The sequence below is a fragment of the Myxocyprinus asiaticus genome, chromosome 1 (genome assembly GCF_019703515.2).
Source record: "Myxocyprinus asiaticus isolate MX2 ecotype Aquarium Trade chromosome 1, UBuf_Myxa_2, whole genome shotgun sequence".
Taxonomy (NCBI): domain Eukaryota; kingdom Metazoa; phylum Chordata; class Actinopteri; order Cypriniformes; family Catostomidae; genus Myxocyprinus; species Myxocyprinus asiaticus.
The window spans coordinates 31,803,645-31,826,728 of record NC_059344.1 but is presented as its reverse complement, the minus strand read 5'-3'; the positions used below and the strand labels follow the sequence as shown (position 1 = coordinate 31,826,728).

At 38.0% G+C, this 23,084-nt stretch overlaps 1 protein-coding gene across 2 annotated transcripts in view; it reads left to right on the top strand.

Annotated features, from left to right (window-relative positions):
• Positions 1 to 23,084, top strand: part of LOC127445140 (uveal autoantigen with coiled-coil domains and ankyrin repeats protein-like) — a 91,756-nt gene that overhangs the window by 44,066 nt on the left and 24,606 nt on the right. For both annotated transcript variants that reach the window (XM_051704974.1, XM_051704965.1), the window contains exon 2: positions 14,248 to 14,378. In XM_051704974.1, the coding sequence (XP_051560934.1) occupies positions 14,248 to 14,378 (131 nt within the window). The remainder of the gene's footprint in view (positions 1 to 14,247; positions 14,379 to 23,084) is intronic.

Sequence of the window (23,084 nt, the reverse complement as noted above, 5' to 3'; positions counted from 1 at the left end):
CTGTGCAAATAAATGCAATAACTGGTGCAAGCTTGTCTTTCATGTTGTTTGTTCACATGTTGTCATGAATAAACTCTCCCATTGCTATGTGCGTTAGTTTGAGAATGAATTTTGGGATCGTAGTTTCATTCGGGCATGAATTGCCGTACACTATAATTGCAAACAGTCATGTTTGTACACTTGGCATTAGTGTATGCACATTTAATACACAAGTGTTTTTTTCTAGCTTCTGTCTCTGGCACGCACTACCACTGCAGTTTAAACTGAACTCAGAATCGATTCTGAATTATTGTGAATCGTTTCAGAATCGTTGGAGAAAGAATCGCGATGCATCACTGAATCTTCCTTTTTTTACTCCCACCCCTATCATTGAAACATTTAAAAGAGGCTCCTTCTAGAGCTATGTAAAACTTGGACCCCCTCAATAAAATATGAATTGTAAAGGCTGTTTATTTTGGCCCCTTGACACAGGAAGGGACCTTATTTAATTTGTTTAGAATACAAATTAAATAGGGTTGACAGAGTGAGAGATATTAGTGGGAGTTATTTAGTCCAGAATGTATCCTTCTCATACATCAGAGCGGTAATAGGACTCTGCTCTGGTGGAATAAAGATGCCTCAGCTTTGATAAAGAAGTTGGACTGACTGGCGCCGGCCAACAGAGGATGATCTCAGAAGTCATGACTCCCCTGTCTAGAATCTACTGAGCTATGCTACGCCACCCACAGTCTATTCATGCTTGTTAAGGTGTATCTCGTCTCTGACTATCTTTCCCTCCCTCCTGATGGATTGAATAAGGCATCTGACTTCACTCTGACTGCATTCTGTCTGATTTAATGTTTATCTTGTCCTTTTCAAACATTCTGAGCACAGTGACCCTGCAGTGACATAAGTGTTCAATAATGGTATATCTTTGCCTCACTATAAAGAAATGAATATTAAATAGAAAGTGTTTGCTTTCTGCTGTTGTTTGTTGCATTCTAATTAATGAAAACATCTTGCCCTCAGGCGAATTTCATGAATTCATGAAGTGCGTAACACGAACACGGGTTCAGGAATACCAACGAAGTGTTCCACTCATATCTGATTGTATTCTTACAATGTTAGTTGAATAATGACCACTCTGCTCTCAGACACGACTTGCTTTTAGTGCTAAATAAAGTTTTTTGAAGGGTGGTCAAGCACTTGAAAATTTATAAGAGACTGCCGTAACACTTAATGCTGTTAGCTGTCAAAATAAGAAATGAGCAACAGGGAAAATAACGGTGCTGCTAAAAATATAGCATTAGATTGTCAAAGGTTTTTAGGATGTGCTGAGAATTAGGCTATGATTTAGGCAGTGAAGGTCTGCAAAATGATGAGATCTGAAGAAGACACTGCAACGATCAGCAGAAATCTGATCTCTCTCTGTACCCGGCTGTCGGAAGTAGAGAGAAATAGCAGGGAAGTGGTTTGACCACTGGGTCGAATGTCAGAACAGAAGTCTGTGATGAAACAACTGGGAGCAGATGTAAATTTTGGACCAAATAACATTTTGAAAATATGAAAACTTTTTACGCCACAAGGGCTTTACAAACAGTATACACAAATTTGTTCTGCTCATATTTAATTAACAGGCCCATTAGAAGAAAAAACTTGTGGATTGTTTAACATTGACTTTCTTATAACATGACGAAGACCTCAGACAGTTGTTTATTTGCAACCTCTCATCTAGTGTTTTTGCTGAGTGTAATGTCACCATTAGAGGGGTCATAGCTGAGTGACTTTCCTATAATTCTAACTGAAGATTAGATAATGTGTGAGAAATGGAGATGCCCTAACTCTGTTAGCTTATTTCCAGTGTTGCCATGGCAGCAGTATGATGTGTCAGTCATTATAATGGCCACTTCTGTCAGATGGTGGCTGCAGACTGCTCTTGGCCAATAGCCGGCTCAATTAACTAGTGTACATATAAACAACCCACTTTGCTGAGATCATCAAGATGCCATTTGGGAGATCAGCTGCCTAATTAAAGCATCCATTCAGCCCTGCACTCAACAACAGACACTGGGCCTTAGCACAGTAGTAGACCTTCAAATAGCCCCCAGTTTACAACAGTGTGTACTGTAATAACAGGTCAGACCCTTAACTCGATGTAAATAAGCACAATAGGGGCTCCATAGTAGCTGCCAGAGATGGGAGGGTTGCTTTAAAATGTATTCCAGTACAAATTACGAATTACTTGTGAAAAATGTAATTACAATCCTAATCCAAATTACCATAATATATAAGCATCATAATCTGACCACTTTTAGATACTTTTAGATTATCTAAAGTCTGCATATGCAAATGAAGATGAGAAAAGTGTAATCAACTTTGACTTAGCTAAATGCTGAACACCTGAAATCCCCTAGCACTCAGTCCAGGCAATCATTGATATGAACATACTGTACATCCCAATTTATGTAACGCACACAAATTACAACTGTTGTTCGACTGAAATAGCAATAGAAAACTGAACAAAGTTGTCACACTGACAACATTTACATGCACTTAAGAAAATTCCAGGGTTTTAGCAGAAAGTGGTGTTTTGAAACGTCAAGTAAACAAGAACGCTGATTTCCTTACGCCGTTTAAGGGATTAAGAGAAAGCGGTTTCACACCTAGGTTTCTCTCAGAGAACACTGCTTAATGTGGCCATGGAAACGCGTAATCGTCGTTCTGATGGGTGTTTGAAGAGTGCACGTGCGTGGAACAGACCAGGATAACAAACGTCAAAGGATGGAGCCCAAAAACATTTCAGCGCAGTACTGTGCAAAAGTTTTAGGCACTTGTGAAAAACAGCAGATATAAATAACCATCTTAAGACAAATGTTTTTGTGAAACATTTTATGTGCCTAAGACCTTTGCACAGTACTGTACTTTGTGCATGACATGAGAGATTTTTCCAACAATTGTTTAGACAGATTGTTTCACTTTTAATTGACTATATCACAATTCCAGTGGGTCAGATGTTTATATACACTAAGTTAACTGTGCCTTTTAAGCAGCTTGGAAAATTCCAGAAAATGATGTCAACCCTTTAGACAATTATCCAACTAGCTTCTGATAGGAGGTGTACTGAATTGGAATTGTACCTGTGGATGTATTTTAAGTCATACCTTCAAACTCAGTGCCTCTTTTCTTGACATCATGGGAAAATCAAAAGAAATCAGCCAAGACCTCATATAAGAATTGTGGACCTCCACAAGTCTGGTTCATCCTTGAGAACAATTTCCAAATGACTGAAGGGACCACGTTCATCTGCACAAACAATAGTATGCAAATATAAACACCATGGGACCACACAGCCATTGTACAGCTCATGAAGGAGACGCATTCTGTCTCATAGAGATGAACGCAGTTTGGTGCAAAAAGTGCAAATCAATCCCAGAACAACAGCAAAGGACCTTGTGAAGATGCTGGAGGAAACAGGAAGACAAGTATCTATATCCACAGTAAAACAAGTCCTATATTGACAGAACCTGAAAGGCTGCTCGGCAAGGGAGAAGCCACTGTTCCAAAACTGCCATTTAAAAGCCAGACTACAGTTTGCAAGTGCACATGGGGACTTTTTGGAGAAATGTCCTCTGGTCTAATGAAACAAAAATTGAACTGTTTATCCATAATGACCATTGTTATGTTTGGAAGAAAAGGGTGAGGCTTGCAAGCCGAAGAACACCATCCCAACTGTGAAGCATGGGGGTGGCAGCATCATGTTGTGGGGGTGCTTTGCTGCTGGAGGGACTGGTGCACTTCACAAAATAGATGGCATCACGAGGAAGGAAAATTATGTTGATATATTGAAGCAACATCTCAAGACATCAGCCAGGATGTTAAAGCTTGGTTGCAAATGGGTCTTCCAAATGGACAATGACCACAAGCATACCTCCAAAGTTGGACAAAATGGCTTAAGGACAACAAAGTCAAGGTATTGGAGTGGCCATCACAAAGTCCTGACCTCAATCTGCTAGAAAATTTGTGGACAGAACTGAAAAAGTGTGTGAGCAAGGATGCCTACAAACCTGACTCCAGTTACACCAGTTCTGTCTGGAGAAATGGGCCAAAATTCCAGTAACTTATTGTGAGAAGCTTGTGGAAGGCTACCCAAAACGTTTGACCCAAGTTAAACAATTTTAAGGCAATGCTACCAAATATTAACAAAGTGAAATGTAAACTTCTGACCCACTGGGAATGTGATGAAAGTTATAAAAGCTGAAATAAATAATTCTCTGTACTATTATTCTGACATTTCACATTCTTAAAATAAAGTGGTGATCCTGACTGACCTAAGACAGGGAAAGTTTTCTATGATGTCAGGAATTGTGAAAAGCTGAGTTTAAATGTATTTGGCTAAGGTGTATGTAAACTTCTGACTTTAACTATATATATGTAAGGAATAATTGATGATGGACTGTTGAATTATTGAAAAATAATGCACACCCAAGGTGGTAATGCGGTCACAACGCACAGCGGAGTGACCGTTGCACCTCGGGTGTGCATTATTTTTCAATAATTCAAAGACCGTGCCTTTTTACAGTATAGTGTCCCCGTCACTATACTGTGGCATTAGGACCCACACAGACCACAGGGTGAGCACCCCCTGCTGGCCTCCTTTTAATACCTCTTCCAGCAGCAACCTTAGTTTTCCCCAGGAGGTCTCCCATCCAGGTACTGGCCAGGCTCAACCCCGCTTAACTATAGTGGGCAACCAGGCAAGAGTTGCAGGGTGATATGATCATTTTCCACCCTGTCTCTGTCCCTCTGTCTGAAATGCTCGATTTTGGCCTCAGCAAACGCCTATTGTTATGATTGGCCAACATTGTGCAGCCCCTCAAATATTTTAAACTCAATCGGAAGAGAATGAATAAGCTCATGGAAGATGAATCGGAATAGTGGACCCCTTTTAGAGTTCTATCTTGACATTGCGTCTTTTAAAAGTGGCGTGAAATGCACGATAACAGTCAAAGCTATTCATTTAGTGCAAGTTTATGTAGAAAAACATATAAATTCAGATTATGTAAATCTCCATTGGTGTAGATGAATCTCCCATGACAGGTCCTCTCTCCTCGTCACCTTTGTGACAGAGTACCAGTGGGCGAGGCCAAGGGTGTGACTTTGTAAAAGTGGGTGTAGCTGTCTTGCTGTAGAGGCAGTCTTTTTTTTACTTATTGTTCTTTGACTTCACAAAACACACACATTCCAAATGAGCCGTTTTAACAGCCTGGTTTATATAAATGCTCTTTTTCAGTTCAGAAGGATGTTTTCAGTTCTAGAACTTGCAGTGTGTTTTTTATAGTACAATGACCTCTTATGTCAAAAGATCAAGGAAACTTTACACTCAAATTTACACTGACTTTACAGCAAAAAAAAAAAAAAAAAATGCTAGTTTTTAACAAATGCAAGTGCTTTTATAAAATAAGCTTCACATTTCTGCCATTTAAAAATCTACAAAAAGTGCATCACTGTAACCCTGATTTATGCTTCTTTTATATAGAAAAGGAGATACGAGTCAAAATTATTTTTGTTGTAATCAACATTGAAGCTACAAAAATCCTGTCGATTGAACTGAACTTATATTAAACCAAGAATATTTCTTCAAAAGTGTTGCAGGGAGGGGTGTCCTTTGTACATGTGATAGTCAGTGGCGGTTCTGACTTGCATAAAAATTTTGGTAAGCAACTACATTTGAGATTTGATTGGCATGACCTGTACTGCACAGCATTATTAACATCCATTCCTCCCCCAATACCTTTTTTCACTCGAGACTTTTTCATAGGTGGACAGATATAGAAGATAGATAGAAGCATAACACAGAGAGCTTCTCTAAAAAAAAAAAAAAATTTACCCATTTTCAAAGAGAGTAGCTGGTGGATTGGAGAGTCTGCAGTTTGTTTGCAGTGCTTGATACCAAAAAATATGACCTGAGATGTTTTTTCTCATGCATACTTTGGGTGGTTGATAATTCATCATCCATTTTTGGTATTTAGAGGATATTACATCAGGATTCTCTCCTTTGCGCTTGTGAAATCCAGCTGGAATTAACGATGGGAGATCCTGTCTGAACTCCCAAGAATCCCTCTTTCTATCTTTTATTTATATATATATATATATATATATATATATATATATATATATATATATATACACATACACACACACACACCCCCTTCACATTCAGCAACCCCTGACCATCTCTGTAGTTGCATCAGAAGGTGATCTCTGCCTCCCAGAACTTTCTAAATTCAGTGTGACAGCTCTCTGCTCCCCTCTGGGGGGGCTAATTCTCAGCAACTACTCATCCATCTGTGGTTAGTGCGGCACTAAATCAGACCTGTTGATGTGTGGATGGCATGTTGCAGGTCTGGTGGGATGAGGGATTTTCTGTGTTTAGAATAGGGGGGAAAAATGAAAGCAGATGTAAAAGTCATGCGATTAGCCTTTTTAGCTGCAGATGTCCTTGTTGGGTACAAGAGAGGGTAAATTGGGGGAAAAACAGTTGCGTGAGCTACTGTTGAGATTTCTGTTTTTCATCTTATGCCATTAATAATTCATAGCTGTCAACATATGACCTTGCATTGAAATGGTTTCCCAAACTTTGTATTGAAACACACATTCGATTGCTTTCTCTCTCTGTCACACATAATATCTGCTTGGTTTTGCTCCATTTCTCATTCAATTCAAATATGCTTTATTGGCATTTGTCTCTCTGTGTGTGTGTGTGTGTGTGTGTGTGTGTGTGTGTGTGTGTGTGTGTTGTCTTAATCTATCTGCTCTCAAGTATCTATAGCTTTCTTCCGTATGTTTTGATTTATTGGCATGGACAGTGCCATAGTTTGCTGTTGCCAGGCAAGACCTTTTTTTTTTTTTTTTTGTGTGGGTGTATGTGTGTGACTTGGGATTGGGGGTAGGGTTTCATTTTTACAAGGTGTTGACATGAGTTATAGCACGTCGAGTCACCCAGACTGCCCGGCAGCCAAGATCCAACCTAGATACCCCGTCCAAACTGGGAGCTTATCACTTCATACCCCGTCAGTCAAATTAACCTGTTCCTGCTGCGGATAAAACGCACCTTAGAGTGCATCACATTTTTGTGTATATTTCATGGGCACACACTAAGTTATCACTACAGACTCCCTATTACTTACAACCTTGTAAACAAACCAACCTGTTCCCACTTGTCCCATAAAAACACTTGTATGCAAATTGCTTTTGTTCAGGCATTACATACAGGTTTATGACCTGTCCACTAGCCAGAGATTTTGATTTTTTTATTTATAATTACTAGATGCAAATAGAGAATTTCATGATTTAAATGTTTATTTTTTTATTGAATTTCAGACCTTGGCAATGTATTGCACATTGAATAAAATTAGTTTGGTTATGTTTGTGCATTTTAATTTTTTTATTTTTTTTAAGCAAAAATCCCATGTATTGGAGAGACCCAAAGGACCCCATATCTAGGGATGTATAGAAAATACTTAAGCATATACTTACGGGTACTTGCGGGTAGGAATGGGAATCATGAGGAATTTAACAATTCCTTGAGTTTTTACATTTGAAACCTGTTTGAGTCAAAAGATTAGAGTTTCTAGTTTCATCCGATATGCCATTTTGAAAATTTGAACGATTTATTGCGAAATGCAACACCGCAAAGCACGATGTACACTGTGTACTTCAGCACTTATTTTTTCTTAGAAAGCCAATATTTACTGTGCATTATCACATTGAGAGTCATCAGATGTTGATTTCAGAGGCTTTATATGGTGTTCGGATGAAAATATGGTGCATTTCTAATTGTTCTTAGACAAGTGCAGACAGAGCACACTAGAGATTAAGTTATTAACTAAATAGGGAGCAAGGGAGCATCCTACAACTTTCCTATACAGTCAAGGGCATTCACTCCTAACATCTGACAAAAGTTCAGTTTCAGGCTGCAGATGATGTTTGGGCCTTTCAACATGTTTGGCATGGGACAATCTGCACATAGATTCAGAATTTGTAATGCTTAATTTTATTTTAACATGGTTGGCAGTGATTGGATGACGCTGGATTGGATGACACATTGTTCCAAATCAGCTTTACAGAAAATCAGCTGTAATGTCTAAACATGAATAACAAACACTACTGGAAACATGATGAACAGTATGATTTAAAAAAAATAAAATAAAATCTGACAATATAGCTTAGCATTATTTAAAATTTCATAACTTAGTCCTGATGATATGTGGACATCAATTTTTAGGGAAACTATTTGCTCAAAAAAAAAAAAAAAAAAGATTTTCTTGCTTTTTTTTTTTTTTGCAATTAGGGGCTATTAGTTTCAAGTCAAAAAGGGAAATGAAAAATGCACACAGCAGTTGTTCTGTGGTCTTAGGAGGTTAATGGTCCCATTAACAATCATTGTAATAATTTGAGAATTAAATATTTGGAAATAAGAAGTGCAATTCTTATTGGATTTACTGCACTCAACAGTCTGTTAATAATGAGAATTTAATATTTTAACAGTACAGACTCCTGCAAAAGTTGTTTGCATAGAATGTTTAGTTGAGATTTTATTCATTCATCATTTTTTGTAAAATACCACTCATAGGGCCTCATTCATTAAACTTTCTTAAATATATGAGTAAATTCTGAGTAATTTGCAAGAAAAATGTACCTTCCTGAAAACTTTCCGCCGGATTCAAAAACGCTTCATACTCACCAGATTTGTTAGTAAAACGTGCGTATGTTAGTGAATTCCAAACATTAGTAAATGGGGGGCGTGTACACGTTCATTCACAATTATCATAATTCACGCCCATGGAAACGTTATATGGAAGGCACCAGATTCACTAGTAAATGCTGTTAACATCTATGCAGAACAGTGATGAAATCATTTTAATGAATGAAGTGCATTCACATCTTAATTTTTATTTAGCAAGCGCAATAGTGTCTCAAAGAAAGTGAGGACTTACTGTCATTGCATGTTTGTGCTGACAAAGGCTCTTTTGTGAATTAAAACCTTTCAGGAAGTCAATAAAAATGGTTTGACATGAGTGTAAAAAAATGTCAGTTCACACTGGGAGGAGGATGTCCACCACCATTAACCTTTGGTTCTGTTCGCAATGCATCGCCAGCATCATTCATGAATCTTCTCGAGGAAATGATGATGGTAACAGTGATATATTTGCAACTGGAAGAATCTTCAGAGAAATTAATAGAATGCCTGAAAAAGATATTTGACCGAAACGCTGTAAGATAATACAGATTTGCAAGCTATACGACACTGTGCAGGCTTTTTTTATTTCCCCCGCCCCCCGTTGTACTATTGTGTACGCACCTTCCTGTAATGTGTTTATTTATGAGTTTAACAGCATTAGCATTGACCATACATTATTAACTGAACGCGATTTACCAAAGTGTATACTAAATTATGAAACCTAAATTAAAGAATACAAAAAAAAAAACTGTCCATCCAGTCACGTTAGAGGGCATACATTTTTTTTTCTCGAAAATCAAATGCAAACTCTGTCTTACCATGAACTTGTCACTCCATGTTGAGCACTGCTGGAAAAATGAAAAGCAGAGTTTGGAAAAAACTATACTTTGGGGAAAAAAAAAAAATGCAAGCAGAACAAAGGTATCTTTTTTTATTTATTTTTTTATTTTATCTTTTTAAGGTTAAATTCTCTCATTTAATTACTAGTTAATATTTTCATTGCTTATTTAATTTCACTTCTTTCAAAATATAGTCATGTCAGCTTGCCTGAAAGAACACGACACATTTGGATGTCTTGCACATGATTTACGCATGGTCGGGAGCAGGTGTAAATTTTGTTAGGACCAACTAACGTTTTGAAAATAGGAAAACTTTCATAAATGCAAAAATTTACATCAGAATGGTTTTATGTATGATTTGTTCTGCTCTTGTTTCATGCATGAGGCCCATAATGTGTATCTTTAACTAGACATATCAACAACCACCCAGTAATTACTCTGATTTAAGTCTCACAAGCCATAACACAGTTCCCATAACACAGTAACAGTTCTTGGTTTATTTTGTGTCGGACACGAAGAAAAGAAAGACTTGCGGTTCAGTAAGTTTTACATTCACTAAAAGAATCAGCTGATTAGAGTAATTCGTTCAGGAGGTAGTGCTGTATGTCTTGCTCTGTAGATTCAAAAGCACCGGCTCATAAAGAGTCAATTACACTGGTCGTGTTGTACGTTAGGGCATCATGATTTAAACAAAAATATTGCGATTTTGAACTGCAATATGATTAAGAAAAGACTCCTTTTGAACAAAATTTGGTAATGTTTTGCCCATGGTCTGCTGCCAATAGAAAAAAGAGATTCACATTGTATTCAAATTGTACCTGTCCATTTTGTCATGGGGTCATATTTTTTGGAACCCAGTCAACTTGAATATAATTATTAATATTATTTGTATTATACAATAGTAATATATTTCTGTAATAAAATCTTAACTTCACACTGATGGGACATTGCTATGCGGTCCAGTTAAGCTAAAGAGTTCTAAACCGTCAAGATTTTATTTTGGCAAAAAAATACAGTGTAACATGTTTCTGTGTAGCTGAATTCATAACAGCTGTATAATATGCTCCTTATTTTAGCTTCTCCTCTGTCCACAAATACCCACTGCCATGGGGTGTATTATTTGTATTTGTATTAACTTGTAGCAGACAAATATGTTTGGAATTACGCAAAAGTGAAATTTAAGTGAATCTAGATCGCTTTAAATATATAGCGCACTCAGCAAATGTAGGGAAATGGAACCAAACTCTGCACATCTGTTTTTTAATGCTGAGCACAAGATAGAGTTGTGGAGCACAGAACCATTCTGAAAGCACTGTAGTAATGCACTTACACAAAACGGACAGGATCTGGTGCGAGTCGCTCAAGCAGTGAGGCCCAGGGAAGCCGGGCCGATCCAGTGAAGCCGTCGCCCCATGTGCCTCGGATCCACGAGGGGAGCATGTTGTGGCCGCCAGACCCATTATACCTGGACCTTGCCCTCTTTGCACTCCCTGCCTTCACATAGCCCCATTCACCCATTCACAGATTCCCCATTATTTTGGACACTGATTCCCCATGGACGCGCTTCCCCTTTTTATGAACATATTATGTTTATTATTTTCAATAAATGCCTCTCCGAGGCTTGACACCACACCCACTGTGTTTGTCTCTTGCTCACCCTGCCACACAGACTATTTATTTATTTAAGATTTAATAATACACAAGGTCATATTGATTTTATTTCGATTAATTGTGCAGCCCTACTATACTGTATGTTTATCTCTGTAGATTAAAAATAACCAGCTCATAAGAGTCATTCTTTCAGGAAAGAGTCTACACTGGTTACGCTGAATGTTTCATGCTGTAGATTGAAACGAATCAGCTCAAAGAGTCATTCGTTCAGTAATGAATAGTAGCACAGGACAAAGAACTGGTTTTCTGTTCACTGTGCTACACATGCTGGTTATATTTGAAGCATTCCAGATTCACTTTAATGGCAAATTTGCATAATTTCACAAATGTTTGTTTGCTACAAGCTACTTTACAAATCTAAAACAACCTCAAGACACCAGGTTTTTGTGGACAAAAGAGATGAGAGCATTTCACTGTAGGTGAATTGGCAACAGCCTTTTAATGCAAACACAAATGTCTTCAGTTTTCTGCCAAAATAAGGACTTCAGGGTTTAAACTGACTACATAGCAAAGCCATGTGGAAGTTACGAAATTATTACAGAAATACAATTATTACTGTACCATAATATACATATGTAATTTATTTACTTGGCTACTAGTTTATTATTATTATTATTCATTGCATCACAACAATAAAATGTTCAGGTTGACTGGGTTTAAAAAAATAAAGTGGGCTGAGTCCCTTTTACAAAAAAGAGACCGTGCACAGGTGCAGTGTGAATGCAAATATTTGTATTTTATTTTTTGGTGTTCTTTTTGTTGTTGTTTATCATATCACTGTTCAAATCGCAATCACAATATTTTTCACAATGTTTTTAGTTTTTTTGTCTATGGTCTATAACAGCTTCCTGATTGATCCTTAAGGTAAACTTTTTTTTTTTTAAGGTAATTAAGTTGTATAATTTTATTTGGTCCTGTTTGTTTTAGATGGACTCGATTGAATAGGCTATAAACACCTCTCAGCTGTAAATCAATGTCCTCCGTAAAAGAAAAAAACAGAAATAGTCTGTCTGTCTCACAACACTATTGCTTTATTTAAGGGAGCAGACCCTATATATGTGTCCATTTCAGTTTCATTGTTTCTATGGGACAGAGCAGGTTGAAGGTGGATACCTTACACCCCCTCACATGACATGCTATATGTGTGGGTATTCTCACATGTATACTGATATATCAGTGCCAGAGACTGTGGTGGGGGTCGAGAGGCACATTAAGGGGTAACTGAACTCCCCCACTGGCGCTGGTGTGAAAATCTAATGCGTCCCTGCTGCCTTTTGAACCCCTTTGAAATCTCTCACTTACCAAATTAAAAGCTGACGTCTTCCTTTTGGAAATAGATCTTATGTGCAGTGTTTATCTTGAAGATGCAGAAATGGTGGGGGGTGATTTTTAAATGGGGGACCATACGGCAGACATCTGATTTGTAATTTGCCGACACATAATCCTGCTACTGTGCACTGCGTCCATTAGCCCCGATCCATGTGTGTGAGGACAGGCGCTTCAAGTGAGGCTGCAAGTGCCTCAGACTGCAAGCTGATAACCTGGTCTGGATCTGAGACTTTAATCTCCCAGAGATTAATGTTTCTAGCTTTGTTCGGGTGTCGTTGGGGAGGGGGGGGGGGATATGTGTTGACTGCACTGAGGATCCTCTCATTTGGCTGGCCTTGTTTCTCCTCTCACGCTCACGGGTGTCAACGTAACTGTTACTCATGGACCAGATATGTTAGGATGGGTTATTCTTAGCAGTTCTACCCCAATCAGTCATTGGAGAAAGGTCTGAGGGTCAAAAAAAAATAAAGAGGTAACTAGCCTGACGGGATTGTCTGCGTGCTGTTTATAGGGATATTTTAGATCTGGAAGATCACAAATTTACCTCCAGAGGTTGGACGACCCTGCCATTTGGCATATAGGACACAGCAGATAGTCAGGAGGAGAGAGTGGAAAGCAGCGTAGTTTTGAGAAGATAGAGGCTGTGCAGACAGAAGACTGTCTTTGAAAGGAGGACAGAGAGAAGAAGAGACAGACTCAGCCCCGGAGGAGGAGCTGCTGTCCCGGGGCTGGTCCCTGTGCTACAGCGGCTCTCACTCTGTGTTTGCTTGGCTCTCGTACCGTGATGAAGTCTCAGGGAGAGTCTGTGGGCTGGGGAGAAGTTAGAGGACTCTGCCGAGGTTTTTTATCCCCTTGCGAGGCACAGGTCACCTGCTGGAGAGGGGGACTCCACTGAAGACCACAAACGCACAGATATACACTCACACTCGCTGGCTGAGTGTTCATTTTGTTGGAAAGGGGAAAGGAGAACTAATATTTTTTTATTTTTTTTTATATATATATATACTTCTCCAGACCAAGAGGACCACCAAGATGAGTCAATGGCTCAAATGCACCTCCATGTACTTTGTAGGTATCGTAATCCTCAAGTGTTGCTTTTAAACTAAGTTAAACTTTCTTGGGTATTGTTTTAAGTTTGTGTGAGATTTGTGTGTTTTGAACTGACAGTGAGGGAGAGTGACTTACAGCTTTCTCCATAAATGCAAGGAATCAAGGAATGCTGCAGATTTCTCTTGGAGAGTGAACTTTTTAAATTTTAGATTTTTGGAGCTTGAATGTCTTTGAACAACATGTTTAAACTTGTTATGCCAGACTTGAAGCACTCAGTTTTGCAATCATCATCTTTTGTTGATGCCCAGTCTTTTATGCCAAGTTTTTATGTGCATTACATAATGTGCATTAGAAAAATCTCTATTATTCTCAAATCAGCTTTGCTTTTATTAGTTCTTTTTGTGTGCCTTTCAGATCCTAATGTACGTTTGAATATGTGGTTGGTGCAATAGGGTTGGTCACATTCCTTCATTCAGCTAATTGCAATTCTTATCACCACCCTGATAATCAGGACATTCATGCACAATGAATGTCATCTCAACACCTTTATTGAGGTTGTCACTACTGTCTTTGTACATTCAGTTTTCTTAACGTCATCATATTTACAGATCTCTGTGTGTTTCTCTCTCTTTCCTGTAGAACACAGACTGGAATAAGTATGATGACAGGCTGATGAAGGCAGTGGAGAGGAGGGAGGTGGACAAGGTTGCTGCTGTGCTTGGCAAGAAAGGCATCATCCCCACCAAACTCGATGTAGAGGGGCGCTCTGCGTAAGTTCCCTGTTGCACACGTAAATCGCCACATTCACATTTTCCACATACTTTCACACTTTTTAGATGGTTTTTTTTTTTTTTTTTTTTATGGTTCTGCTTGTCTCTTCAAAAATGACTTGTTCTAGTTATCACATGTAAAGGTTTTTTTGTTGTTGTTTTGAATGATACAGGATTTCTATTGTCTGTCCATGATCTTCATCACAGGTGTACACAGATTTATCATAGAGCAGATTGGTAGGGATTTTGACTGTAGCTTTTGTCTTTACAGAGAGGAGGCCTGCCCTAGGGGCTAGGGCCCTTGTCTTCATTTTAGATTTTATACCTCTTCTCTGCATGTTTTATTGGCAATACTAATGGTTAAAAATATGCCAGTAAATAAGTAAAACAATCTATTCAGAATCATTGCCTGCTGTGTTTGGAAGCATATGGTTGTGATTTTAGATCTATTTAAATGCTTTGGTGTTTACAGAAGTCACACAGATTGGCTTGATTTTGAGTCCATTTTCGGAAGAGGCATTTTGTGTCTGACCAAGAGATAAGTATGAAATGCTGTGGCCAAAACAGCCTGGACCTCTTGGGCCGGAAGTGGGCCTTCAGTAATAAGACTAAAGCTATTCTTGTGTACAGACTGAATTTTTTTTATTTTTTTTTATGTCATGTTAACTGCCATTAATCTTCTGAAAGCTTGCAGTCCAGAGAACTTTAGATGATGCCTTTTTATTTTAGGATGAATGAAGAAAAAGTATTTTTGGGGATAGAGGTGATTCTTTGAACTTTATTACTCAATAGCACTGATATACAGTATGTTGTACTACATTACATGGTCATGCAGTTGACTTGGCAGATTAACGATTGCTCTGACAGAGTGTATGTAAGGCACATACGGGCATATTTCAGCTCAATTTAACCACAGCTTTGTTTCGTTCCCTCATTTACAGACACAAGGTTCCCCTTTGGGTATTTTTGTCATAGTGTGAGATTCTTCATGCTCTGTTGGGAGGAGAAGGGCTTGACTTGTAATAAGGTGCTAGAATTTCTCAGGACTAAATCAAGTGCATTCACCGCCGGCAGAGTCGCCGGGTTGGTGTTATAGTGTAACGGAGCTCAATTAATAAACACCATCCTGATATATGAAACGTGCTTGTGGATGTCCGTGCACCCTAATGGCTGCCAAATGACCTGAACATGAGTGTATGCAGCCTTTTTGTGCAGAGTTATGTCAAGTGGTAGGTAACTTCTGGATTTGTGGAAATGATCTGTTCATATATAGCAGGACCCCACATGTAGCCTGTTATTCCTCCCACTGTTCAGAATAGCTCATAGACACAGGTGAATAGGCCACAGGGCGTTTAGAGTGTCATCCAGTAGCTCTGGTGGGTAAAGCAGTAACATGTAGTTAGTACAGTGTTTATTTTTCATAAAAATAAAAAAATGGCCACGTGGACAGATTGAATTGAGCAGATTTCTGTGTGTGTGTTTAAAAGAGAGCATGGCATGAGCTACACCTGCTTACTAATGAATGGGTAGCTCAGAGGAAACATAGCCTAGCCTCTGCTGTGGCTTTAACCTTTTTCATACCCGTACCCGCATACGTTTATATACAGTAGTGTTATACCAGAGCTATTTAGAAGAGATGGGCCACTTCTATTAAAATGAATTGGAGAAATGGGAACACCCAACACTCAACGGATGAAGAAAAGGACGTACCACCTTACAGGTAAAAGAACCAAAAGATGAAGACATTGCCTGTCAATGAACTCTAGATCGTGCATGCGGATTAGCTATACAAGCCGGGAAAATTTTGTTTTTTAGCGTTGTCTGAGGAAAAGAAGCACAATTTATGATACTAGTGTTGTCAGATTTTACTGCTGATTTTAAATTTGTTCTTTGATCGCAATCTTGACTAACCATTTTGGAGATTTCGCGCTCTGCCCATTCAAGTAGATCAGAGCTGCACCTGTATGCCTCCTGTTTACATAGAACATAGCTGCCCATGAGTGTTCCAAAGATGGCTGCAGATTGAACTGACTTGCTAAAAAGACTTTGTTTTTACTGGCACAGAAATGTACCTAGGTCAGAATATTCTTTTTGAATTACTATAAGGAATATTACGGGTTCAATACGATTATATTGAGTTAAGATCAATTGACCGCATTAATGGCATAAAATTGGTTACCTCGAAAATTACTTTTGGCCTGCCCCACCTTTACTTTTTTTTTTTTTTTTTAAAAGCTGAAATCTGGGTTATAGTGAGCTTACAATGGAAGTGAATAGGGCCACTCTGTAAACGTTAAAATACTCACCATTTCCAAGTATAGCCACAAGACGTAAATGACATACATAATTAATAACATGATTATAGTGTGATAAAATCACTTGCTTACCTTTTCTGTGTAAAGTTATAGCCAATTTTACAACTTCTTTCCATGACTAATGTCAACAAACCCTAAAATGACAGTAAAATGGAACTTTTTTTTAAAACCACTTTACCCCTCAAATAATTCATGAGTTTTAACAGAACGATTAATTTAAGTGCTTTTATAAAATTGTCACATTTCTGCCTTTTTTAAACCTTCTAAAAATTGGCCTCATTCACTTCCATTGTGCCTCACTTTAACCCATATTTTTGCTTCTTTTTTTTTTTCTTTTTTTTTTTTTTAAGAAAATTAACTTTTGTGGTAATCAACATTATGCCACAAATGCGGTCGATTGAGCTTAACTTGTATTAACCTGAGAATATTCCTTTAATGTTTGGCTACTCCTAGATGCTCTTTCAATACCAAAGAAAGGTATTCAAATTTCTAATGCATACCGCAATTATCAGATATTCAAATATAGTGAAATGACTTCTGTTCCTGAACTGCTAAGGCTCTGGTGACAGACTGGGTACAGAATGCAGAATTCTTGTTTTGAATTCATACTGGCCCACCCACCACACCTCTGTAGCACCTCTAAAAATACATAATGTATCTTGGAGCTGCAGATATGCGAGTCAGTCAAGAAGTTGGAGCCAAGCTAGAATGACATGTCTGGGTGTCCGTGACCATCTGAGCCTTTCAGTCTCCTCTAATCACCAGCGGTCACCTTCCATAAGAACATCCACAACCTTACCCTATGCTTAATAAAATGTTGTCCAGGTTTGATTTCTTAAAAGTATATTTCTTTATATTTCTTAAAAATAATAATATTTGGAGGAAATAACCTGTGCTAACCTGCAAGTGCATTGAACTGTAGCTCCCTTTTAGTTGCCTGGAAAATTGTGTTTTCATTTTAGATTTAAATTTCATTTGAAAGAATCGTTTGTCCAGGTCGTTTAAAGAGTGGGAAAATGTTGTTTTGATGGGAAATGATGAAATGGCTATTACGTAGCTAATGTTGTATACATTTTCATCATAAAAACAACAAAGTTTCAGAAAGTGAATCGCACCAGTCTTTGTTTCAGCAATGAGGTGGCCCTCTTGTCTCATTGAATGGATAATGCATGAAGGCTTTTCTTCTGAAGTCTAATAATAACAAGTCTGACTCATGACACCCTGTACCTCATGAGAAGTGTGTTTTTCTTTTTACAACATTGCTCTCATCTAAAACTACGATCCATCCGTCAGTCCATAGGGGCTGTTTGGGACAGTGTATGGAGTTATCCTCAACTTCACACATTGAGCTTCAGGTCAAGGGTCTGTTTACATGTCTGACTTCACAATCAACACGGTCTTAAATAATGCTTCCCAAGCACAGGTGAACATATGCACATATCTTCACTCCATATCTCAGACTATAAGGTCAAATGGACATTCTCACCTCTTTTAAACAGAGCCTCATTGTACAGATTTATCAACTCTCAAAAACATACAGTATGTAAACTCAGCAAAAAAAGAAACGTACCTTTTTCAGGACACTGTATTTTAAAGTTAATTTTGTAAAAATCCATATAACTTTACAGATCTTTATTGTAAAGGGTTTAAACAATGTTTTCCATGCTTGTTCAATGAACCATAAACAATTAATGAACATGCACATGTTGAACGGTTGTTAAGACACTAACAGCTTACAGATGGTAGGCAATTAAGGTCACAGTTATAAAAACTTAGGACATTAAAGAGACCTTTCTACTGACTCTGGAAAAACACCAAAAGAAAGATGCCCAGGGTCCCTGCTCATTTGGATCAGAATCAGCTTTATTGCAAAGTATGCTTACACATACAAGAAATTTGTTTTGGTGACAGGAGTTTCCAGTGTACAACAATACAAAAACAATACAAAAGCAAGACAGATACTAATAAAAAATTGTTATACACATACGTACATACACACACAGACACGTGTGGTGCTCCCATGTGATGTGATGATTGCCGGGGGGGGGGGGGCGGGGATTGAATTTAAATGATTTTCTTATGCTATAATATTTCTTACGGGCTTTGACAGTCAGACCTTTTATTGCCAAATCAAATTATCCTGAAGCAGAGATTGGAAGACCCAAATAATTATAGCAGTTGGCATGATAAAGGATTGTTCCCTGATTGTAAAAAGATATTTATTGTTCATAATGCAATGTATTTTTTATTTTTTATTTATTTATTTATTTTTTCTCTCTCTGAAAAGCATGACTTTGGACTTCTCCATGTTTATTAGTAAGGCCCGATAACTGCTATATTTTTTCTAAAATCGAGAGGCTTTCATGTAGTCCCTCTTCATTAGGTGACAGCAGCAGTAGGTCGTCAGCATAAAGGAGGCATTTGATTTCTAATTTAATTTGATTTCTAATTCTAAGATCAGTCCAGGGCAAGGTGACATTTGAAGGGTTGTGGCCAATTTATTTATATAAATATTAAATAGTGTTGGGCTGAGGCTGCAGCCTTGATAAACTCCCTTCGTCTGATTGAAATAATTGGTTCTTTTGTCATTAATCTTAACACAGCATTTATTATCTCTGTACCTGTCTTTTATGATATCATATGTCTTTCCTCCTATTCCACTCTGGATGAGCTTAAGGAAGAGTCCGTTATGCCAAACAGAATCGAAGGCCTTTTTAAAGTCAATGAAGCAGCCAAATATTTTGTCTTGTTTTGTTTGCTGAACATATTTCTGTATAAGTGAGTGGAGTGTGTAGATATGACTAGCTGTTCTCTGTTTGGGCATGAATCCAAAACTACTGCAATGGCCCTGTAGTTATTTAGGTTGTACTTGTCCCCTTGTTTGAAAGTTGGGATGATTTGATTTTCCTTCCAATTCTCAGGAAAGTGTACTGATTTTAATTAGAAATCGCATCTTTCAGTTTGGGGCTGCTATGTTTCTGCATCTCATTATATATACCATCCAAGTTACAAGATTTTCTATTTTTGAGGTATTCCATCTTTTCAGTCAGTTCATTTAATGATATGTGGGTTGCCAAATGGTTTAATTGATCTTATATCAAATCAAATCTCTTTATTGTCACTCAACCATATATATATACACAAGTGCAACAGTGGGTGAAAGTCTTGGGTGCAGTTCCGAGTAACATAGAAGTCATGACAGTGATGACATATACCAATCTATAATAAACATCAGATTTACACTGTGCGATGACTTCATATCGATCACATTCTTGCGCTAAAAAAGGCTAGACACAGCGCAACAAATACAGTTTTAACAAAGCTTAACAGAAATTTCTCACGGTTCGGTTTGCATCACTGTTTTAGGGTCACGGTTTTGGTACGGTTTGGTATTTGCTTTGTTCAGAAAAAAATATCACTGCCAAATCCAAAGAATAATCTATTTGGTAGACACTTCAACAGGTTTGCCCTTAAATAACAATCATGGTTTTACAACAGTAACCATAGTTTAACCATGTTATTTGTAGTAAAATCATAGTAACTTCAAAATAAAGTTAAACATGGTTACTGTCATGGTTACAGTATATAGTTAAATCATGGTTACTATATAGAAACTACATATTACTGTTATAAAACCATGGTTAATTGTATCAGAACAATGATTTCTGCTCAGAAAACCATGGTGACAGCAGTCATGGTTACTACAATATTACTATAGTAAAACCATGGTTAATTTTTGTCAGGGTCCTTAACTTAAAAAATAAATAAATAAATAAATTCTCTAATTACTAAACATATTCATTTAATACCTTCAGTAATACGCTACATGCATCAACATAGTGCACTTCAAATTCATCTCAACATATATTCAATATTCGGAATCTGTACATCACACTAAAAGGAATAACCTTACTATTAAAATGCATAAGAGAAGGGATGTTGTGATAATGCTGCTCGAGTATTTTAATAATACATGGAAATCCCACATGAACAACCCAAGTGCTTTAGTTATTGTTTCATGTCTGTTTGAATTAGCACGGACTGCCTGCTTAAAAATGGAAGGGAGTGTGTGCAGTTTTGGCTCGCCTGTGGCTCTTTCCCTGGGTGATGTCGGTGTAAAAGATTAATCATTTATCACTATAATGGCATCTTAATGCCATTTAATAAAAGCGCATTATTGATGCTCGCGATAGATTACAGGAAGAACTTGCGAGCGCGTTTTAAATAAACCCTCACACACATTATTGACATGTATTACCATTGTACGGCACTCATGTCGAGCAACGTCTGCAAACAGTGCCTGTTTTGGTTGTAATTGACTGCTAAAAGAAAATGTTCCCAGAAAGGAGAAATGCAGAGGGTTTCTCTATCAGTGGCTCGTTTTCTCCGCTTGCCATTTTCAACTACACACAACGCGTGCAGAACAGTGATGTCATCAAGTTGACCCACGTGAAACGCAAGCAGAGTGTATCCATTCAGGTGCATTAGTGGAGGTTGTAACTGTACCTGTCTGTTTGATACTTTGTTTTTTTTTTTTTTAACCAAAACTTGTGCTCCAGATGCGTCATTAAACTTGAGGTGAACCGCCCACGGTGCCAATGCTTCCCGAACCGTGAGTGGCGAACCATACGATTTATTTTTTTACCGAGAACTGTTAGACTCCTAATCAATATGCTTTAAAAGTTATTTTTAATTAGACACATCTAAAAAACAGAGCTTCTGCATGAGATGCTGAATAAACAAAAACAAAGGGAAACAAAGACATTCTTCTTGCGCACATTTACATATAAAAACGAATGCATAGAAAAACAAATGGATTGTTGCAAAAGCGTTCGGTGTGAACAGCCCCTTACAGTTTGTGGAGGTCTTTGGCCATTGCGTCTTACTCTCTCTTATAAGCATTTCTCAGATTAAGCAATGAGTTCTTTAAATGCTTTTTCAGGAAAGATGCTGAACTTGGAAATAGGTCTCTTCTCGCGTTCAGTTCCAATCTTTTTTTGTTCCGTCTGTTTGAACAGTTCCTGGTCTGGGCTCGTAGTCCGAGCCGCCTCACCACCGAGTTCAGCCAAATACCACTGCTATCTGTGTGGTACTCTATTGCTACTCTATATACAATTGTACTAAATAACAAACAATGTGGTATTTTGCTGTTATTATGAAGCTTGAGTCTGGATTAGTAGGAATCAGTGCAAGTGTAACGCCATGTGAACTGTCTATTGAAGTGTTTTCCCCCCTCATTTTACTTTTGTCTTAACATTTGAGAATATGAGAATAAAACTTTATTTATTTTACGCACATTAGTTGGAAATGAAATGCTCTTTTTAACAGCCAGGATAGGAATGTTCTATGCAATAATATAATTGTGTTGAATGGGTTATGTATTTATTGAGCCCTCTTCACTTCTTCACTTTTATTGTCACACAAGTGCAATAGTGGGTTAAAGTCTTGGATGCAGTTCCGGGCAACATAGCAGTCATGACAGTGATGAGACATAGATGAGACATATACCAATTTACAATAAACAGATTTACACATCACAATTTACATATCTAATATACACAATTACAACACAATATTCAAATAATAATATACAATGTACAGTATACAATACACACAATATAGAATACACATTATACAATAAGAATAGTATATATAAAATATACAGTAGGTTGTATTGTGCTGTATTGACATTCAGGCTGTCGGTTGATAGTAAGTTGCCAGTGTGTTGTTAAGAGAGAATATAATTTATGACAGTCCGGTGTGAGATAATAAGAGTAATAAAGTGCAATGCTGATGTATTTGATCGTGAGAGATCAAGAGTTCAAAAGTCTGATTGCTTGGGGGAAGAAGCTGTCATGTAGTCGGCTGGTGTGGGTCCTGATGCTGCGATACCGCCTGCCTGATGGTAGCAGTGAGAACAGCCCATGGCTCGGGTGGCTGGAGTCTCTGATGATCCTCCGAGCTTTTTTCACACACCGCCTGGTGTATATGTCCTGGAGGGAGGGAAGCTCACCTCCGATGATGTGTCTGGCAGTTCGCACCACTCTTTGCAGTGCTTTGCGGTTGTGGGCGGTGCTATTGCCGTACCAGGCGGAGATGCAGCCAGTCAGGATGCTCTCTACAGTGCTGGTGTAGAACCGTGTGAGGATGTGGCGGTTCATTCCAAACTTTCAGCCGTCTCAGGAAGAAGAGGCGCTGATGAGCCTTCTTCACAACGGCTTCAGTGGACATGTGAGTTCATCAGTGATGTGGACACCGAGGAACTTGAAGCTGCTGACTCTCTGCAACGGTGCTCTTGTGGACTAAGGAAACAACGTCAATTTAAAAATCAGCTGACTTTAAAATTTGAATATTAGTTCATATATATTCATATTTATGTATTTATTTCATT